General features: G+C 32.2%; 1 protein-coding gene across 1 annotated transcript in view; it reads right to left on the reverse strand.

Moving 5' to 3' along the window:
• LOC145279623 (ankyrin repeat domain-containing protein 13C-like) overlaps window positions 1-22,374 on the reverse strand; it is a 219,796-nt gene extending 197,422 nt beyond the window's left edge. The window contains exon 1 of the mRNA XM_080130834.1: window positions 22,048-22,374. Within this exon, the coding sequence (XP_079986960.1) occupies window positions 22,048-22,150 (103 nt within the window). The 5' untranslated portion in view covers window positions 22,151-22,374. The remainder of the gene's footprint in view (window positions 1-22,047) is intronic.
• Window positions 22,375-23,878: the final 1,504 nt, after the last annotated feature.

Genomic DNA, 23,878 nt, shown 5'->3' on the forward strand with positions numbered 1-23,878 from the left:
AGTAGGATTGAAAAGTCAGGGCTCCTGAGGAGGGCACTGACCAACAAAAGGTACCTGGGCAGCCTAGTCTGTATTCTCAGTGAGAGTGCCTGAAGCCATTAGTAATAAACTTTAAAAAAAAAATTAAGAGAGAGAGAGAGAGAGAGAAGGCAAAGCCTAGGAGGGTGGACAGAACTGCATAGAATCTGCTTTATTCCACAATCAATATAAAAAAGATCATTAAAGGAATGTTGATTTTGGTGCAAAGGCAAAAACCTCAGCGGCACAAACTGCGCAAGCATATTGATAATTTGAATTTAGATTATTCAAACTACTATTCTAACATTTCGACTGATATAACCTTAGAGTTTCTTCAGGTGCATCTTGTCAAACTCTGAAACCCTTTATTTAATTCAGAGAAATATGTTGTTCTCATTCAGTCATGACTGGGTATAAATCTTAAATCATTTGCAATTGTATTCTTAGCATTTCTCACACTGAGACCTTCAGAAGACTGTCATTTCGAACTGATTATTATTTAGCATTTATATCTGGTACAAGAACACATGACATAATAGACATAAGTGCTAAGATCACAAGAATTGACAAGATACACCTGAAGAAACTTGCAAATTATATCAGTTGAAACATAATCCTCATCTCAAAAAATGTTTAAAAAATTTTAATTTTTTTTTTTCATTCAAGAGGAAATAACACAACACAAAGAAAGGAAAAATATTAAAAAAAAAAAAAAATAAAATAACAAAAGGACAAAAGAAAATATGTATATATTATGAAAGCATTGTACAAACTATATGGATGACAAAAAAATATATATATAAATACATGACAAAAATATAAATAGATACAATCCTGTATAAATATCTATATAAAAGCCAAATTCACCTTAAAATGCAGTACTGTTGCCACATTTAGGCAGGACCTGCTCGGCGCACCCTATCCTGCCCATCTATCAAGTTTAAAACTGTCTTTGAAACTCAGATGATGCCCTTACGTTACAAGTCTTTCTCTTCTCTATCGCTATTTTCATGTCAAGTGCCCGACTGAACTCCAATCTATGCCTCCCCTTGTCAAACTTTCACAAAAAATACTAGACTAGTTCCAACCATTATATACTATTTCCGCCACTATCTGTGCCTAAATCTAAACACAAATTCCATGAACAACGCTTTTTACACAAAACTGCCCACCTTTGGAACACTGTTCTGCTGGCCTGCTTTTCGCTTGAATACAGCATGGTAACTTTCAAATCCAATGTAAACAAGTTCTTGTTAGCCGTCCCCATAAATAATCAAATTCTACCCAATTTATACCATTAATTATTACTATACTACCACCTTGCATTCATTAGCCCTTATCCTTGAGTGGCCTCTGGGCCTTGATAAGTGGTGACTCAAGTAAAAAAAAAAAAAAAAAAAAAAAAAAGCTATATTCCAAATTCCAAGATTTAATGTTACCATTTATGTTTTACAGCATCCATCTTGTTACACATAAACAATTATGTCAATACTGAATGTTTTACATGTTGACTCATAAAAAGTTAAAAATTCTAACTTTAAAGAACAAAGAATTGGGCATGATCAAATAAAGGCGAAAATCTTTTGAAGAATAGTTGCAACGCGTGATATAATATTGAAGCCCTATTTGATTTAACAGAAAAGTTATTCAAGCCTTATTTTACATATTGATATGAGCCGTTCCATATAAGTTATCAAATTTAACAAATTTTCATTACTAATGATTATTATATTGTCCAATTTCTACTGTACACTCTTTAACCCTTATCCTTGAGTGGCCTCTTGGCCTTCATAATGTGTTGATACCTATAAAAAAAAAAAAAAAAAAAAAAGTCCAATGTGAACAAGTTCTAATTAAATCGTCCCCCTAAGTAATCCAAGTTACAAAATTCCCACTGTTTACTATGCTAAAATCACAATGACTAATGTATACCTATTAACCCTTATCCTCGAGTGGCCTCTGGGCCTTGATAAGTGGTGACACCCATGTAAAAAAAAAAAAAAACATTTCTATATTGTTTTAATCAAACTGAAAATTTATCATTCAACCACGGTAGTGGTTGAATATATGCTTAAGTCCGAAATTGAATGAATCGAGACACATTCAAACCCCCACCGCTAATTCCGTTCACAACCAAATTTCAAACAGGTTATATAGTTGGATAGAACACCTCATTAGCTACATTTTGAAAAAAAAATTTCGAAAATGGGTTCAGTAGAAAAAAAGTTACAACAAAATATGTGGGTTCACAAACAGGAGAGTAAGTACATACATAAGTGACTAACGCTTTTTTTTTTTTATTTTGCATAACTTTTTTTTGTATATAAATATTTTTTACTGCGATTTTGCCAATATGACATGTTAGCGTAACGGTTAGAGTACCGGGGGGTTGGTGGAAAGATTTTAGGTTCAATCCCGTGTATCGTTTTTTTTTATAATTAAAAAAAACGAACTTTTTTTTAACTCTCCTTATGATTTTATAGCAAAAAATGGTGAATTTATCCATTAAAAATATTAGTGAATTCTATGATATACATATTCTTTGAATGAACTCAAATTTTTCATTATCACATTTGATGAAAAATGTAGTCATTTCATAACTACTGTGATTCGAAATTAAATTGAAAATGTTATGTTACCGTAACGGGTATAGAGCCGGGATTGGTGGAAAGATTTTAGGTTCAATCCCGTGTAATGGTTTTTTTTTTAAATTAAAAACCGATGAAAATCGAACTATTAATATGCTAATAATTCGCCGGTTCCAAGTTATTATTATAACTACTACTCTTAGAGCTGCTGCTGCTGCTGTGAGATCGTGTCTTGTCCATATTATCATCAGCAGCAGTGAACCTGCTTGCCTAGTTTCGGAAGTAAATAAGTCGAATAATACATGTGAACTTAAAAGACTAAAAGGAAAATACTAGTGAGAGTGACAGAGACAATCAGAAGAAGCCAGAAAAAAATGGATAAAATAAAAGGTTTAGATTTTATTTTTAGTAGAAGAAATGAAAGAAAAAACAACACAACTTTATTTAAACTGACTCGGAAATACTGAAAATAGTTTAAACATTTTTAAAGGTAAATTAAAAAAACAAGGATAAAAGCAGACGTCACTTTAAATGTCGATGACAATGAAACTTGGATAAAATAAAAGGTTTAGTTTTTATTTTATTAGAAGAAATGAAAGAAAAAAAACTTCATTAAAACTTACTAGGAAATACTGAAAATAGTTTAAAGATTTTTAAAGGTAAATTAAAAAAAAAAAAAAGGATAAAAGCAGACGTCACTTTAAATGTGATTGAATGATAAATATTGCATAAATGTGTCTTTGAGAGCTAATTTTTTTTGACAATCATTAATAAATATTATAAATTTATATATTAATACAATAGCAATGCCTGGAAAAATCATGGATTATATGGAAAAATGCATGCATGAAAAGTAATATTCTTAAGATTTTATTAAACCTGGAAAAGTAAAGGACAAGAAATTCAACCTGTAAAAGTAAAGAACAAGATATTCTAGTAAAGTAAAAAATAAGAATTTTTTAGACTTAAAATATTGCAGCTAAAAATAAAATTTGAATATTGATAATTTATATTTATGTAGTGAAAATTGTTTGAATAAAATTAATTCATTAGTTAGTTAGTTAGTTAGTAGATGGAATTAATAATTTAATAATTTACATAAAAATTAACAATTTTATTATATCATAATTAGGATCATTTAATTCATTTTTATGTAAATTATAAAATTATTAATTCCTTCTACTAACTAACTAATGAATTAATTTTATTCAAACAATTTTCACTACATAAATATATGCAAATAATAGGGGGAAAATAAGTTCAATCCAGTGACTGACACCCTTTCTAACTCAACAATAAACAACATATGCAAATAATAAATAAAATATTTATCAATATTCAAATTTTATTTTTAGCTGCAATATTTTAAGTCTAAAAAATTCTTATTTTTTACTTTACTAGAATATCTTGTTCTTTACTTTTCCAGGTTGAATTTCTTGTCCTTTACTTTTCCAGGTTTAATAAAATCTTAATATTACTTTTCATGCGCGCATTTTTCCATATAATTACATAATTTGTGTTTTATAATTCAAAACAACTAATCTTTTTTTTCTAAACTATGTTAACTATGATAAATCTACAATGGGCGTATTTGTTTTTTTATACAAAGCAAACTCTTAATTCTTAAATTGTATTTACACTTTTCTTAGTTAATTTCCACCCCCACCCCCTGTATAAGCTAAAGATATGCTAGGTTTTAACCCAATTATTACAATGCATGAATTGTTATATCTTCACACAAACATCTATTGTTGTAATATGGTTAGTTTTAATTTACGTTTTTCTTTGTATTAAGTGATTTATTCATTTCTCAGCTATGCATGTTGCAAATTCAATATCAGAGACATAAGTCAATGTTAGAAATATACTCAATTACTTCCTTTACTTATTTCAGAGAATTAATTATATTCTATGAATTTTAACTGTGATAATTAAAGATTATTTTGCACCAATCATACTATTATATAAGGATTATTTAATTAGGTCATGCAACTTAATTTATTTTTATTTTGTATTTAACTCCTGAAACCAATCTAATATCAAATAAAAATATATAATTCCTTAATTTATATAAAGAAACCTAACCGGATATTTCCTGGATAAATTATACCTATTTCTATGTGAACAATATATATATATATATGATGATGATTGCAACGTCTTGTCAGACGAGTGCCACTCCCTCAGACATTTAAAATCCATGAGCCCAAATGTCTGAGGAAGTATCTATACAAATATGATGTTACAGAGTCTTAGCTTTGTACGACAGCTAAGTCTCTCTCTTGGTTCAAAATGTTGAGATCCAGCAATAAGCAAGAGCAAGATAGCCAGCAACAAATTAAACTGCAGACCAGCTTAATGCGGGTACTGGTCTTCCGCTTTATGGTTTTTTAAATCAGAGATTTGCTTCTCCTAGAAAGGTTGCCTTCACCACGGCTTACGGGAGCCCTCTCTACCCCAATACACATATACACACACACAAATATACACGGTGCTAGTTGGCCGTTGACCCAGAAAAAGAGTTCATTCGCCCTTTGGGAGGTCTTGTTTTTAATCCTTCAGGGAGACTAGCCGCCCTCCTCACCAAACAAGTCTGGTGGGGGAACCAGTTTAGTCACCGGTGACCCGACCAGGAGGCAGGTAGTACTGGGTTACATGGTACCAGTAGCATATGACATGACCTGACATAATATATATATATATGCACACACACGTTGATTCTTAATGATATAAGCTTAAGATGTATTGGGTTTTAACTCTACAACTACTGAATATAAATATTTGAATCAAAAATAAAGCCATAGTAAAACATATGGACTAATATAATGTGATGATCTTGAATATTTATACTTTTGTTTGTAAATACATGCACAATAAGTCAATTATTTCAATTTATTTTATGAATGTTTATTGTGACCATTAGATCCAGTACCAATCATGCTATTATTATATTTGCGTTATATAACTGGGCCTTTCTAACTTCCAGACTCCACACTTTTTTTTTTTTTTTTTTTTTTTTAACCAAAGACATCCTGTATATGTATATTTTTTTTTATTACATTTTCAACCCAAACAAGGCACATTGCCACTTTGGTGTAGGGGGCTACTATCAGGGGCAGCAACTACTGGGGCACTATGTTGGGATTTGGGCAGCAAGATGTCAGTTCACGTTACACTTGAACTTCTGCATGTCAGTACAGTTGGGGAAGCAGGGACCTGGAATGGAATTCCAGAGTCTAGCGGTTCTGGGGAAGAAACTACTGGAGTAGAAAGATCTTTTACATCTAGGGATCTCTACTGTGTGAGGGTAGGAATTAGCTGCCTGTCGGGTTTGTCGAGGTTGTCTACGTCGTGGGGGCACAAGTGTCTGCAGTTCGTCAGAGCATTCACCATTAAAATACTTGTAGAATAGGCAGAGGGATGCAACGTTTCGTCGATGGGACAGAGGCTGAAGCTTAGATGCCAGTTCAGGGCCCAATAATTTACACCAAGTGATCTAATCTGGTTTGGTGCAAAAGTTGCAACACCATAATTTACTTGATGTTTATTAGCACTTCCTAATATATGTTTTCTCATCCATTTGTATACACTCTTTAGTTATATTTCATATACTAAAAGCTTGCTTCATAAATAAAAGGATTAGTATAAATAAAGGGCACAATATAATTAAAAAGGTATATTTTCCCCATAAACATATATAGATGTAAGCGACCTTGTCTGTCTACTAGGCTACAGTCAGTTTTGGGTCTACAGATTTGAAACTAGAGGATTCGGATTTATGGAATGAATTTGATTCAGGTTTTAGCCGGTAAAAGTAGCTACTAAGAGGCCAAATTAAAAAAATTGGAACTTGTAAATTAACTTAAAGTGACTGTGCATGCACAAATATTTATACGTTAATGTCGGTTAATTTTTAGTCTTAATTCAGATGATAAAGCTGGAGCACTAAATACTTTAGTTTTGATTCTAGCTGATGGGACCCAAGTCATTTTTTTTTTTTTTAATAATTTCTGAAATCACTATTTTATATATATATATATATATATATATATATATATATATATATATATATATGGTATGATATAATAATCAACAGAGTATTGGCTCTATGATAAATATGAAATCTGCATAAATTAAAAAGTCATATTTAAAACTTATTTTATGACCAGGCAATGCCGGGTGGCCTACTAGTTGTTTTATATAAGTAAAATTAAGTTCGATAATGCAAAGGAACCAACATCATATTGTTTTTACACAAAAGTAATAAACATCAATCATAGAAAAACGGTTTAAAAGACAAGTTTCATCATGATCTTTCCATGGCAGCCATCTTGCTTTCCTGTTTACATGATAATAAGGAAGACGATGCAAGCAAAACATCTTGAAAAAAATTCTGGAACATTGCCGAACAAGGCATTTCAAATGCATTTCACAGATCGAATTATTCGGTGGCTATTTTTATATTCATAATTCTGCAAAACAACGGTATCATGGATTCCAAAAAGAAATTTGTGTGTTTATTTAGAATTATACTTATTTAGAATTATATTTATTTAAAAAAGCAAAATTACAAAAAAAACTTTTGATGTGCTTACTCGTCACTGACTAAAGATGTCATATTTAAAATATCACAAAAATTGATGAAGGAGTTTATTTTATAACTAAGGAAATAATAAAAAAAATAAATAAAAAATAAAAAAATAAAAAACTTACAATTTTTTTACGATTTTAATATTAAATGTATCCATTATAAGGTTGATTAAGATTTTGATAGTTGTCGCCCTCTTATTTATTCAACATGGCCGATTAAAAAATAAATAAATAAATAAACTATGTTTCACATTGTCATAAAATTTGATTTTCTTGAAGATAAATTTACAAGATTTTTGGAATATGACATCTTTGTTCCATGACGAGTACGTTTATAATTCAACAAGGATACATGATAAATTATTCACCGTTCGAAGATGACGCACCGTAAGCTATTCACCGTTCGAAGAGGACGCACCGTAAGCTATTCACCGTTCGAAGAGGACGCACCGTAAGCTATTCACCGTTCGAAGAGGACGCACCGTAAGCTATTCACCGTTCGAAGAGGACGCACCGTACGCTATTCACCGCTCGAAGAGGACGCACCGTACGCTATTCACCGCTCGAAGAGGACGCACCGTACGCTATTCACCGCTCGAAGAGGACGCACCGTACGCTATTCACCGCTCGAAGAGGACGCACCGTACGCTATTCACCGCTCGAAGAGGACGCACCGTACGCTATTCACCGCTCGAAGAGGACGCACCGTACGCTATTCACCGCTCGAAGAGGACGCACCGTACGCTATTCACCGCTCGAAGAGGACGCACCGTACGCTATTCACCGCTCGAAGAGGACGCACCGTACGCTATTCACCGCTCGAAGAGGACGCACCGTACGCTATTCACCGCTCGAAGAGGACGCACCGTACGCTATTCACCGCTCGAAGAGGACGCACCGTACGCTATTCACCGCTCGAAGAGGACGCACCGTACGCTATTCACCGCTCGAAGAGGACGCACCGTACGCTATTCACCGCTCGAAGAGGACGCACCGTACGCTATTCACCGCTCGAAGAGGACGCACCGTACGCTATTCACCGCTCGAAGAGGACGCACCGTAAGCTATTCACCGCTCGAAGAGGACGCACCGTAAGCTATTCACCGCTCGAAGAGGACGCACCGTAAGCTATTCACCGTTCGAAGAGGACGCACCGTAAGCTATTCACCGTTCGAAGAGGACGCACCGTAAGCTATTCACCGTTCGAAGATGACGCACCGTAAGCTATTCACCGTTCGAAGATGAAGCACCGTAAGCTATTCACCGTTCGAAGATGAAGCACCGTAAGCTATTCACCATTCAAAGATGAAGCACCGTAAGCTATTCACCATTCAAAGATGACGCACCGTAAGCTATTCACCATTCAAAGATGACGCACCGTAAGCTATTCACCATTCAAAGATGAAGCACCGTAAGCTATTCACCATTCAAAGATGAAGCACCGTAAGCTATTCACCATTCAAAGATGAAGCACCGTAAGCTATTCACCATTCAAAGATGACGCACCGTAAGCTATTCACCATTCAAAGATGACGCACCGTAAGCTATTCACCATTCAAAGATGAAGCACCGTAAGCTATTCACCATTCAAAGATGAAGCACCGTAAGCTATTCACCATTCAAAGATGAAGCACCGTAAGCTATTCACCATTCAAAGATGAAGCACCGTAAGCTATTCACCATTCAAAGATGAAGCACCGTAAGCTATTCACCATTCAAAGATGAAGCACCGTAAGCTATTCACCATTCAAAGATGAAGCACCGTAAGCTATTCACCATTCAAAGATGAAGCACCGTAAGCTATTCACCATTCAAAGATGAAGCACCGTAAGCTATTCACCATAAATTATTCATCATTCTTAAAATGACACACCATAAATTATTCATCATTCTTAAAATGACACACCATAAATTATTCATCATTCTTAAAATGACACACCATAAATTATTCATCATTCTTAAAATGACACACCATAAATTATTCATCATTCTTAAAATGACACACCATAAATTATTCATCATTCTTAAAATGACACACCATAAATTATTCATCATTCTTAAAATGACACACCATAAATTATTCATCATTCTTAAAATGACACACCATAAATTATTCATCATTCTTAAAATGACACACCATAAATTATTCATCATTCTTAAAATGACACACCATAAATTATTCATCATTCTTAAAATGACACACCATAAATTATTCATCATTCTTAAAATGACACACCATAAATTATTCATCATTCTTAAAATGACACACCATAAATTATTCATCATTCTTAAAATGACACACCATAAATTATTCATCATTCTTAAAATGACACACCATAAATTATTCATCATTCTTAAAATGACACACCATAAATTATTCATCATTCTTAAAATGACACACCATAAATTATTCATCATTCTTAAAATGACACACCATAAATTATTCATCATTCTTAAAATGACACACCATAAATTATTCATCATTCTTAAAATGACACACCATAAATTATTCATCATTCTTAAAATGACACACCATAAATTATTCATCATTCTTAAAATGACACACCATAAATTATTCATCATTCTTAAAATGACACACCATAAATTATTCATCATTCTTAAAATGACACACCATAAATTATTCATCATTCTTAAAATGACACACCATAAATTATTCATCATTCTTAAAATGACACACCATAAATTATTCATCATTCTTAAAATGACACACCATAAATTATTCATCATTCTTAAAATGACACACCATAAATTATTCATCATTCTTAAAATGACACACCATAAATTATTCATCATTCTTAAAATGACACACCATAAATTATTCATCATTCTTAAAATGACACACCATAAATTATTCATCATTCTTAAAATGACACACCATAAATTATTCATCATTCTTAAAATGACACACCATAAATTATTCATCATTCTTAAAATGACACACCATAAATTATTCATCATTCTTAAAATGACACACCATAAATTATTCATCATTCTTAAAATGACACACCATAAATTATTCATCATTCTTAAAATGACACACCATAAATTATTCATCATTCTTAAAATGACACACCATAAATTATTCATCATTCTTAAAATGACACACCATAAATTATTCATCATTCTTAAAATGACACACCATAAATTATTCATCATTCTTAAAATGACACACCATAAATTATTCATCATTCTTAAAATGACACACCATAAATTATTCATCATTCTTAAAATGACACACCATAAATTATTCATCATTCTTAAAATGACACACCATAAATTATTCATCATTCTTAAAATGACACACCATAAATTATTCATCATTCTTAAAATGACACACCATAAATTATTCATCATTCTTAAAATGACACACCATAAATTATTCATCATTCTTAAAATGACACACCATAAATTATTCATCATTCTTAAAATGACACACCATAAATTATTCATCATTCTTAAAATGACACACCATAAATTATTCATCATTCTTAAAATGACACACCATAAATTATTCATCATTCTTAAAATGACACACCATAAATTATTCATCATTCTTAAAATGACACACCATAAATTATTCATCATTCTTAAAATGACACACCATAAATTATTCATCATTCTTAAAATGACACACCATAAATTATTCATCATTCTTAAAATGACACACCATAAATTATTCATCATTCTTAAAATGACACACCATAAATTATTCATCATTCTTAAAATGACACACCATAAATTATTTAGAATTTTTAAAATGACACACCATAAATTATTTAGAATTTTTAAAATGACACACCATAAATTATTTAGAATTTTTAAAATGACACACCATAAATTATAAAATGACACACCATAAATTATTTAGAATTTTTAAAATGACACACCATAAATTATTTAGAATTTTTAAAATGACACACCATAAATTATTTAGAATTTTTAAAATGACACATCAAATTATATATAATTTTTTAAAATGACACACCATAAATTATTTATAATTTCTTAAAATGACACACCATAAATTATTTATAATTTTTTAAAATGACATATCATAAATTATTTATAATTTTTTAAAATGACATATCATAAATTATTTATAATTTTTTAAAATGATACACCATAAATTATTTATAATTCCATTCTTAAGTGGTATAAAATTAGATTACAAAAATATATTAGACATTGCGTACAATGCTAAATAGTTTACAATTCGAAATTTTTTTTCTTCATTTTTTGGGGGGAGGGGGGGGTACTTGTTGCTTTAGTTTGACTTTTTTTCTCCTGACCGGATTTTGACATAACTGCTGAACTGTGCTGATTTCACTTTCAGTTCTCTTTATCATTCTTATACTTCTTCATGTCTGCTTTCAAGGGTTTACTGCATAAAACTTATAAGATGATAGAGGATTTCCTTCCGTCATATCAAAAGTAGTATAGAGTTGAGTTTCATGCAAGTACTGCATGAAAATGAACATACTGGTATCATGACAAGCTTAGTATATTTTAACAAAAAGTTTCATAAAATGAGATTTTTCCATTTTGCAAACCATGCAGGATTTTTTCTTTGTGCTGTATAATTAGAGAGGAGACAAAATGGATAGAATTGAACAAATAATGGTCGGCCCTTTTTCCAGAAGGAAGGTAGTTGGAAGTTCTTTAATGTTGTTCAATTAACAAATATTGGTTTGAAATGATCTTGATCAGGGAACTATATATAAAAAAAAAAAAAAAAAAATTTTTAATTAAAAAAAAATCAATAAATCTATGAACCGTTAAATGTGTGCTGTGTCGTCAGTAAAATTTTGTTGTAAAATCACACGCATGCATTTCTATAGGAATTTGATCTTGTACAACTGTGTGTTTACAACGAAACACAGATGAAGATACCTACTAGACAGACTTAGTTACCCATGCCATGAAACAATATCATCCCAACTTAATTTGATATGGGTTCAAGATACATCTCAGAAAAATATGTGAACACAGACTAGAAGTTTGCCAATACCTTGACACTACCAGATTAATGAAATTGTCAAAATTTAAACTTATGTTTACAATTTTTTTATGGAAATCGCTCTAGACAATGCATGAAGCTTAAAAAAAAAAAAAAAACTGAAGTCAAAACCAAGCCATAAGTTTTGTATGAATAGATTCCGACCCAGAAAAACAGCAATTCTTCCCCCTTTATCAGAAACATTGCTAAAGAACAAAATAAGTGAAGCAAGCATTATGAGGATGTCGAAAGTCAATACAAGATCTACTTTGTATAAAGTACATAAATGCTTCAACGTTCCAGTCATTAAACATGGAACATTAGTTAAAAAAAAATTAACACTCATGTTGGTTCTAGTGGTCACTTTGCATAAAAACTATGGTCATTTTTTTTTTTAAAGATGTCTTCTTTTCCACACATTTTGGCAAAACCCCAGAAGGCTTTTTTTCCAGACAGTACTTCCAAAAAGGAGGTTGACTGGATTGTCTGTCACTTGCAAACGAATATTGTTATATATTCCGACCCTATGCCAGTTAGTAATGATAGAGTTAGCTAGAGTGAATTTTGGCAAGGGTCACATTAGTACATGTAAAGATAATCCAGTGGCAAAAAAAATGTACACACCCGCACGTGGCGTGATTGAAGCAGAGGTTAAAGGTTAGACTCCTTCGACATAATTTAATATGACACTTGTTCAAGCGAGAGAACAAAGTTTCCAGATGGTCTTATTCAAGAAATTATACAGATTAGACGCGTCCAGCAATGCAGAGATAACTTAAGTAAATGTTACCTCGAGATTCTGTCAATCTGCATCTCTCAATCCCCAAGTTAGAAAAATAAGTTAAGGAATTAACTTTAGCTAGGCAGTCTCTCTCAATGAGTTAACTCTATAAATAAAACTTTTGAAAACTCAAAGTTTCTATTTTGTTTCATGCACAAGTAGTTATTTTCGTCTAGCTACACAGTCAACAACTACAAGAGGATCATAGCCTACACATGAAAAGACAAAGAAAAGCAACAATCAAATAAAAAAAAAACAGTACCCGTGCATGTATAAAGACATTATATTGTTTTCTTGATTGCTCTCAAGTGATGCTTTATGAACGAGAACGAATACGAGCTATGTATGTAAGTGAGAAGAAACAAGTATACAATCACAAAACATACAATATGCAAACTTGTCGTTTTATGAAAATGGTACAATATGATGGAAATGCAAATTATCTAGACCTCCATAATAAAATTAACTTTATATCACATTTTAGTCAGATAAAAACATTGGAAGTGAAATAGCATAAAGATTAGATAACTGCATGTCAGAAACACAAAACCTTAGGAATAGATAAATATAGATGCATATGTAGGTAAAGAAATTACTTTGTGGAAAGGAGGGCAGTGAATTTTTTTTTTTTTTAAATGTTAATCTAACATATTCGTGTGTGAGAGAGAGTTCCTCGGAGGTTTTGAAACGGCCGAGTCTATCTTTTGTAAATTTCACACAAAGGTAATTTATATATTTGGCAGTGTTCCGATGAGTATTGAAAATAAAAAAAATAATCCAATCTTAAAAACAGCCTTTTTTCTCTTATAGATAAGAAAGAATTTTTACAGGGGAATAATTTACATTACACCGGTGTAACCTTGACCAGTGTAGCGTAAAATAGTCCCCTGTAAAAATTCTTTTTTATCTATAAGAGAAGAAAGACTATTTTTAAGATTGTCAAGCCCAAATATCAGTCAATGTGATGTTGTAAACAAACACAGACGGAATTTGATGAACAACATTATCATTTTTTTTTTTTTTTTCGAATTAGTCCACCGGGCAAATTATTCCTTGTAATATATAATATTCCGTAGAGGATTGATTCTATAATACATACGCAATCTACATAAATTAAAGCATCATGTATAAGCGACTGGGCAATGCCAGGCATCCAGCTAGTGTGTGTGTGTGTATATATATATATATATATATATATATATATTACACACACGCACACAAAGTCGATGTTTGTATTTTATAGAAATCAATATTTTTAATCATAAAAACATTCAAATAAATTTCAATAAGATTTACATTTTTCATAGAATCTAAAGGCAACATTGAAATTTTCTTTCAATTCCATTTGCGAACACTAGAAATTATTGGTTAAAAATAACTAAAATATATTAGAACATAAAGAAATTCATTTTTTAAATATATTTTTTTTTCATTTTATAAAGCAAAATAAAATTTTGCAGTTACAAAGTTTTGATACACCAATAAATCGGCCAATGAATCAAAGATTTTGTTGGAACAATTTCAGTAAACAAAATATTAGCACATAACGAGACTCGTTGGCTTTTACCGTGTACAGAGAGGGACAAGTGGATAAAAACAAATGATTATGATCACAAAAAAATAATACCTAATATATATATATATATATATATATATATATATATTTATTTATTTATTTGAAAATGGATATCATAAAATGAGCTTTAAAAAAGGTACTATTTATCCTTTATGACATCATTTTTTTTTTTAAATATTTTTATAATATGATCATCAACCAATGTCAAAGTTAAGAGAATATAGTTTTAATGATTAAAAAAAAATATATATAATATAGATCCATTAATTTATGGTTATTCTAGTATTAAAAATAAAACTTGAATATACTGTGTACTTGCATGAAAGGTCACATAAGATTATGGAAATTTTTATGCAAATCTATTTCTATGCAAGTCAAAAAGCATATTAACATGTTTTACATATATTTTTTTTAAAGATGTGTTCAAAGGAAGTCACATTGCATGAAACAAACTTTCCAGATGAATGCATGTGAAAAACTACATAATATAACGAGGCACATTTAAATAATTTGTTTTGAATTCAGGAAATATCAAAAGTTGGATGAAAATTACTTAAATTTTTACAAACCGTTATGAAATCAACAGACAAGAACACCTGCCTCTGCCTGTGTTCCTTATAACTTCCCAAATCATAATTACAAATAAGTTTCATTTTATTAGAACTTAGCAAGCGAAAGAGAGTAATGGGGATGTAATACTTTAGAATAAAAATAAATTAGAAAAATAAGGTGAGGTAGAGATTAACTGGAGATAAAAAAAGAGAACAATAAAGATGGTCTACAAGGAAGAAGAGGCACCTGCCAGAGTTGAGGTATTGCAACGAATGTAATCAACTAAATGTACAAAGTTTTTCTTGTATTGGTCGTTTTATTTTCATTAGTTTGTATGCTGTTATTTATTTGCTGCCTGCCATCACTTGATAAAAGCAGAAATAAATGACTAAGATATTCTTGCACATACTTTGATGACCATAGTCGTTGTCATGAAAAACCACGTCGCACCTTAACTCTGACAGAATGTTACAAGTTAATCACACAAATATTTGGAAAATAATATACTATTATATAAAATGAACTTTGTGTATGTGAGACAGAGAGAGAGTTTCATATAGACTCCTAAACAGCTGGGACAACTTTCCTGAAATTTCACACAAATGTACTTATGCACCGGACAGTGTTCTTGGATGGTTTTGTATCTGAATGTCCGATTAGTATTAATAATCAAAAAAATTCAATGAAAGAAGGAACAGACAATTTTGACTAAAGTCAACGTCTTATGTCTAACATCAGAAGTGCATTTGATAAGTTTTATCACCACGCAAGTAGAAAGGCCCAACATATCAAATAAGATTTTTTATATGACAGGGATGCATTCGAAATGAATGTTTCAGTTTATAGCACAAATGAACCATGATACTTGCATTTTAAACTTTGATTCTAGTCATTATATAAAAATAAATTTATAAAATCAACAGTAGATTCTCTACAGTGCAATGTAGAGTGCACTGTATTGCGGACTAAGTCACTGCGGAGAGGCATATGAAGATTTATTCGGTGTACAAACTAGAGCAGGCAATTAATTTGATTAAAAAATGGGTGATTTCACCGATTTCGATGAGAAAATATGGGAGGTGAATTTATATTCAGTTTTAAATTTGAACAATATATTTTTAATGTAAATCATTAAAATGTAATGGACATAGGTTATTTTAATGTGTGTGTGTGTGTGTGTGTGTGTGTGTGTGTGTGTGTGTGTGTGTGTGTGTAACAAAAATAAAGTGTAGAAAAATATGCTCGTCATAAGCTGAAGATTTGCATTTCAGATAATGTTGACATGTCCGATCACAACAGATTTTGCACCCACCCAAAGTGTCTCCTTTGGAAGGAGGGGTAAATATCACAACATAAATTGTCTGTCTGTCTAATATTACTACAGTGGGATGCAGGTAAATATCCTAACCTGATGAGTGTTGCAATTGCTATTATAATTTGGAGGTATTGATTAGAATTTTTGAACTGCTATTCCGGTGCTACCAGATCAGGCTGTGTAAAGATATCGGTTTCATTACTCAAATGCACCGTACATTAAAGTTTATTTCACTTTGCAAAACTTAATCACAAAAACAATCACTCCTCCTCCTCTTTTTCTTTCTCCTTCCACTTCCCTACTGGCTTCCAGATTTAAAATGCACTAAACATTAATGCTATTGTTCTGTTTTTCCTAATTAAAAAACAAATCCCACTATAAAAAAAAACAACCAAACCAAACTATGAATTAATATTTTAAGATATAAAGAACTTGAAGCATAGAAACTTTTTTCACAATGAACAAATTCTGCACTAAATAACCCCGTAAAAGGTTGATATGCCGTAAAACAAGCCAAACACTATGAATAAATATTTGAAGATATAAATATCTAACTTGAAACACAAAAACTATTACCAAAATGGCCAGCTTTAGCACTAATGACCCCAAAAGGGTTGATATGCCGTCAAATAAAACAAACGATCGCACTCAATACTATTCTCATCTTGGCTGTGAACAATAGTCCACATAACGAATCCTCATTTGCAAAAACTCTGATAAATTTCTTACGCCTTTTGGACATAGTTTTTAATAAATGTTTCTTAACTACAATATACAGAATGTTTGTGCTAGTAAGACAATATTATTTTACCGGATAGTTCTAAAAGATCGATTATCCTTTCGCCTTTCTCATTAGAATGTAATTCAGACAAAGAATAAAGAACAGCGACCGTCTTAATTCGTTACTTTACTGTTGCATGCTATGTCCCCTCCCTCACCTCCCAATCAGAACAATGCTGAATAACCCTGCTAGTTGACAACGAAAACAGAAAGACAAAAGGGAAATGCATGTACAGGTGCGGTGGGGGGGGGGGCGTGCTGCTGCGATAATAGGGTTCTGTTATTTAGTAGCATCTAAGCGGCTTCGGCTGACGATTTTCAACCCCAGACCGCTTTGGCGCTTTATTAAATAATCTGGTACAAAGGCCCTGTGTGTTCGATCATAGAGGAACCATCCTCCCAGACATTATTTCCAAGTTTATTGCCAGTCGCCTGAGACACATACCGGGGAATGCCGGCAGGTTCAATCACAAACTTCAAACCTATCCAGAGTGATTCCCCTTTAGGGAGAGCTGGATCCCCCCCCCTCCGCTCCTTACGAACTTAATAGCTAACTTTGCTGTAATGGAAGTCGACAGATAAACATACTGCCGGGTTTTGTTTATTCGACGAATAAAAAGAATAGAAAGTTTAAACTTCTTAACGAGCAGATGAGCTGTGGCTTAACGAGTTATTTGCGTCTTTTGTTTATTTTTTTAAGAAAGGGGGCATGAAACTCCAGTATTAATAAAATTAAAAGGAAAAGAGAATTAAGGCCTTCTATTTAATAACTATGAAATCCGCAAGTGCAGTTGCTTTTAAAGAAAAAAAATGTCGAAGGATACTTTCATGGTTCAGCTCTATAAAAAAAAGGGGGGGCACTAAAGGGGTGGAAAATCTACGTGATTCGACACATCAGCAATACCTAGTAAGCAGGGGGGGGGGGTAAGACGACTTTTCAAAACTAATATCCAGAAGAAAGCAAATTCCCACCAAGATCAAGCAGAACTATATTTAATTCTGAAGGGTTGCAAAATCAACCCCTTCAAAAATGAGATCCTATTTTTAGACGATTACACGTGAACACCTTGTAAAACTTGAGGGAGGGAGAATCAGTTTCGCATATAAATTTAACGCAAAATCTATTTCCGGGCACTTCTAGCGTTAATGTCTTATTTTTGCTATGCGAGATAAATTCTGTGCGGTTTTTTTTTTTGGTTTTTTTTTGGGTTTTTTTTGTTTTGTTTTTTCTTTTTTAGTGGGGAGGGGTACTTTTATAGTATGGTTTTACGACATTGCCACTTGGACTTAGTGTTAAAAAAATTAGTTTACTGCCTTAAAAAGCGAGGATAACCTGAAATATGGGGGTGGGGCTGGGGCAGACCACCTAATAAAATTTTTTTTTTAAATTAAAAAAAAAAAAAGGAAAAAAAACGATATATTTAATGAAACCTACTTTTAATATGCAGGTTTATTTAATAATGAATAAATATCGAAAATTTCAGGAAAATATGACTATTTGATTTTTGTTAAATTTTTAAAAATATGGGCACGGCTTAAAAAAAACGTCACAGTTGTTCTAAAGCGTCGATAATGTAAACACGATTTTTGTCTCGCATTTTCATTTTTTTTTTTTTGTATGCTGTCAAAAAATTTTAAAAAATATTAGTTTATTTGAAGTTTTTTTTTCTTTTAAAATGGTAAAAAAGTTAGGATGTTAATATTAAATTAAAGTTACATGGTGTTTACGTATAGGTGGGGGGGGGTAAAACTGTGGCGCGCGTTGGAGGTACCTACGATTTTTCTAGTCATCTATTAGGCACATCCGAGTAGCTTCGGGGAAATCGCGGGAAGCACCGTTGCAACATTGATCCCTCGCTCTAAAATCGAAGGGGTGAGGTGGGGTGGGGTCCTTTTAAGGTTGTTCAAACTTAATCGCTTGAAGTAGAATCTCATTCGGGAGGGGATAGCTGAGAATGGTAATCTACAAATTTAACAATTTTATTTATTTATTTTTTTTGAAGATGACAATCTTTCCTCGCAGAACGAACATTATGAAGGGAAGTTTTATTATTAAGTAGTATTATGCCAACAGTCTTGGACGGGTTGAACCAGCTTCCCTTGAAGGAGGCACAAGCGATGCCAGACTGCATGTATATTATTAAGTAGGCTAAACAAAGGAGTTTTATTCTGTCCTTTAAATAGGGACTGTTCCCTATTGATTGCGGTGCATTGCAATAATGCTGATTCTGCGCAGTTCTAGGAGATCCAGTATCCACCCTCCCAGGCTTTGCTTTCTCTCTTTGAGAAGGGGTTAGTTTATTGCTAATCGCCAGAGACGCGCTTATCGGGGAAAACCAACGGGGCTGCCCAGGTATTATTGCGGGTCAGAGTGCCCCTCCTCGGGGACAATGACTTCTCAATTCCATTTTCTGACCCTGAGTGGTTTGGTTCACAGTTCCTGCAGTGGGTGGAATAACATTAAGGGAGTGTTGCTGTTGCTGTTGCTCTGTTGATGTCAGCTAAAATTCAACATATCAGGTCAGCATTATTGCCAGAAAGAATAAAAATCTTGATAATTTGCTGATGATAAACATTTTTGGTTATTCGGAATTTTAACGTATTGTTCTAAGGGAGGTAATTCTATTTTAGTAAGAATTGTAAAAATGATTACTTTATTGAATGCAAGAAAGTTTTATAACATTAATAAAATTGAAATACGACGACAGTATTTTTTCTGAAAAACATTCGAGTAATTACATGAAAAAAAATTTTTTTTTTTTTCTCAACTACTTTAGCAAATTAGAGAGTGCTTGTCACTCAAGATAAAGTCGACAGATCGATTTAATATTTTGTTTTAAGCAAAAACAAAAGGTACTTACATGTTATGTCGAAAATAGATATATCCAAAAATTACGAAAATTCATCGATTAGAAAATTTATATTTAAAAGTAATTTTTACAGCAAATTAGATGAAATAGTATTTTTCTTAGATGTTACCACACCTTGAAGATATTGTGACGTGCCCCAGCCCCACCCAGCGTATTATAAACGCCCCAACCTCCTCATGTTAAGAACGGCTTTCGGAATAAACACACACCCCAACCTCGAAAGCCGTTCTTAACACGAGATGGTTGGGATTGCTTGGGTAGGTCGTATAAAAATACCTTTTTTTTTTTTTTTTTACTAAACACACAATAGTTGATTTTTGGATATATTAGGACTTTCGACATGACAAGTAAGTACTGTTTTTGCTTTAATTAAAAAAAAAAAAAAAATTTTAAGTTGATCTGTCGACTTTCTTAAACACCAAATAGAGTAACCTCCCTTAGAACAATAGATTAAAATTCCGAATAACCAAATTTTTAATGTAAAAAAAAAAAAAAAAAAAAAGGATCAGAAATATCACAATGAACTTGTTTTTGTTTTTAGTTGCCAACAACAGAAACAAGTGTTTATTGTTTTGTTTTTATTTATTTTTCTTTTTGTTGTCCTTTAACCAAAATTAGGTATCAAGTTTTAATGTGAAATTAGAATTAAAGAGGTCAACTGGAATTAAGTAGCTACAGTTTCATCAAGAACTAAAACAAAACAATTATTAAACAATAGCGTCATTTATTACTGTTAACAATTCACACTAAACCTTTTGTTTGTGTGTGTGTTTTAATAGCTGTCGTTAGCCAGAATTTCCAAGTTTGTTTGTTTTTTGTTTTTACTTTAATTTGTTGTTTTTACTATGTATTTTATTTATTTCTTATTAAAATAGGGTTTATTTAAAGTAAATTCTTTCGGTGTTGTTTGAATCAAATGCTTATAAAACCATAATCGTCGTTAATATTATATTATCTTCCTTTTTGTTTATAAAATTACTGGATGTAAAACGACCCCCCAGTCTTTTTAATAAGCCGGAAATGACTTTCCATTTAACAGTTTAAATGTTTCTAAATTCATTTAAAATTTCGAAGAGTTGCTAAGTAATTTATGCTTTGGTTATCTTTACGATTACTGTTTCCACTTCACTTCCGGATACTTCTTCCCATGTTAAGAAAGACATTCTAAATAACGTTATTATTTAGAGAAACTCGTCAGGAGGCGGTTTCCTTTACTTTATCCTGTAGATTCACCTAATAATTTAATAAACAAAAGATACCGTAACAAAAATTAAAAAATAAAAATAAAAACCGGAAGTAAAGTGGAAATAATTTTTTTTTTTTAATCATTTTTTTTTTTTTTACTTTTAACAAGAGATTAAAATGGCTGACTTGTTTACAAAGAAATTGAGATGCATTTCGGTGGATTTAATCCAGTAATGAAACGATTTTTGTTAATAGGACTGCTACCAAGTATTAGTATTCACGCTATTGCATTTTTATTAACAGTAACTAATAAAAACTAAAGTGCAAGTCAGGTAGAGACAAGAAACACAGTTACAAGAAGTGGTCACACAAGTTTAATATAAAAGTGTAAATAAATAAAAATAAAAAAATTAAGATACTGACAATAAATCTATTTCCATGGAGAATAAAAAGCCAAAAGAGAATAAATGTATTTACTATGAAGCCATAGATCGCCAGAAGACGAGGATGGAAATAAATCGAATTATTTTTCTTCCTTAAAAATGAAATTTGTTTTTCTTTAATCCAAAGAGGATGTCGGTTGGGTTTTTTCGATAAACATTTAAAAAAGAAAAATAAAACAAGTACGTAAGAGGGTAGTAAGAGAAGGGCGGTTGTCATGGTAGGAGGAGGCGTTTTCACGACTCTTTTTTTTTTTTTTTCTCCGGCTTCGAAAAAGAAATGGAATCGAAATCAAAATGTCCGAGAAAAGGTTTCGTTTCTCTTCCTTGCTTACCGTACATGTCCTTTTGGTTGACATCGTGTGTTCGTAAGAGTTGGGCGACACGAGACACCTCGTTGTTAAAGACACTCACATGCAGCAAGTAGTCCTCGGCCATGTTTGTTTTGACTCTCCGGGGAGCGTCTGTTATATTGATAGAACCTTACACTTTGCCGGGGAGCGGTCATTATATCCGATTAAGCAAACACGTGCTATTTATAACTAAAACAAACGGGACAGGAATCTGTTGCATAATATCACATCAAAGGCGGTCATTTTTATTATTTAATAGTTGTATAGTTCGAATTCCTTATAATAGGTTATTCCATTGTTAAAATAAATGCTAATTTATACTATGTATGTGTGTGTCCGTGCGTGCGTGCGTGCGTGCGTGTGTGTGTGTGCGTGTGCGTGCGTGTGTGTGTGTGTGTGCTTATTTATAAAAACATTATTGGCTACATATGTGAATACATTTTTCATCTGCACCTTATTTACAGATTCAGTCTCATCAGGCCTCATCTCTGGATCTCTAAATGAGGTGCAGCTACTGCAGCTGCAGCTCTAGCTGAAACATGTATACACATATGTAGCCAATAATGTTTGTATCAATAGACAAACTATAATTATGCTCTTCTTGTCATTGAGCACTTTTTGATAAACACCAGAGTTTCATTGGATTTACATCTAGGAAACTACAACGATACAACCATTGTGTGTGTGTGTGTGTGTGTGTGTGTGTGTGTGTGTGTGTGTGTGTGTGTGTGTGTTTAATTTTCTTCCTTTGAAGATTGTAACGTTGGGTATGGGGCAGCCAAGCTAGCTGCCAACATTGCCCGTTTTTTTTCCATGGAAACCAACCGAGAGCTCGTTGTTTCCTTAAGTGCAATTGTTTGGATCTCTTTTGCACTTGGTTCACCAGGGATATTAGTTAGGTAGGATTTCAGGTTCTTCTCCATAAGCCCTTTTATATGTGCTAACCTATAATAACTGGTGTGTGTGTGTGTGTGTGTGTGTGTGTGTGTGTGTGTGTGTGTGTGTGTGTGTGTGTGTGTGTGTGTGTGTAATAAAACAATAGTAAAGTTACATAATTTACAAGTTCATTATAATCAAATGCTTCAACAACAAATAAATTATGAAAAAGACCTGTAATCCATGGATTTTCACAGAAATTATTGGCAAATATTAATTTGAAAACTTTACAGAACAATTTTTGGTTACGTTACAGGTAACAAATAAAAAATAAAAAAAATAAAAAATTTTAACTTATTAATGAGCAAAATGTTTTTGTAATTGATCATGAGTTGATGAAAATATCAAATTGGAATTGAGTATTTTATACAATAAAAGTCAAAAATATTCAAACATCAAGTGTCTTTGAAAATCTATCTATCTATCTATCTATCTATTATATAAAAGGAACTCTGTGTGTGTGTGTGTGTGTGTGTGTGTGTGTGTGTGTGTGTGTGTGTGTGTGTGTGCGTGTGTGCGTGTGTGTGTGTGTGTGTGTGTGTATGCGAGTTCATTTCCTATGGACAAAAAATAGCTAGACCGATTTTTTAAAAATTTCACTCAAATGTACTTCATGTGCCTGGCGTGTCCTTAGATAGGTTTTGTATTGGAATGCCTTTGATAAGTATCGATAATAAATAATCCAAAAAATCCAATGAAAGAAAGGACAAGCAATTTAGACCAAAGTTAAGGTCTTATACAACCTAACATCACAAGCGCATTTGAGAATTCTTATCGCCGCACAAGCAGAAAGACCCGGCATGTAAAATCAAGAGTAGGTTCTTTGAAATGACAGGAGAATGTTCGCAATAAAAGAATATTAGCATGATTACATAAA

This window comes from Euprymna scolopes, chromosome 7 (assembly GCF_053919585.1).
Source record: "Euprymna scolopes isolate OS-2025 chromosome 7, ASM5391958v1, whole genome shotgun sequence".
Lineage (NCBI taxonomy): Eukaryota > Metazoa > Mollusca > Cephalopoda > Sepiida > Sepiolidae > Euprymna > Euprymna scolopes.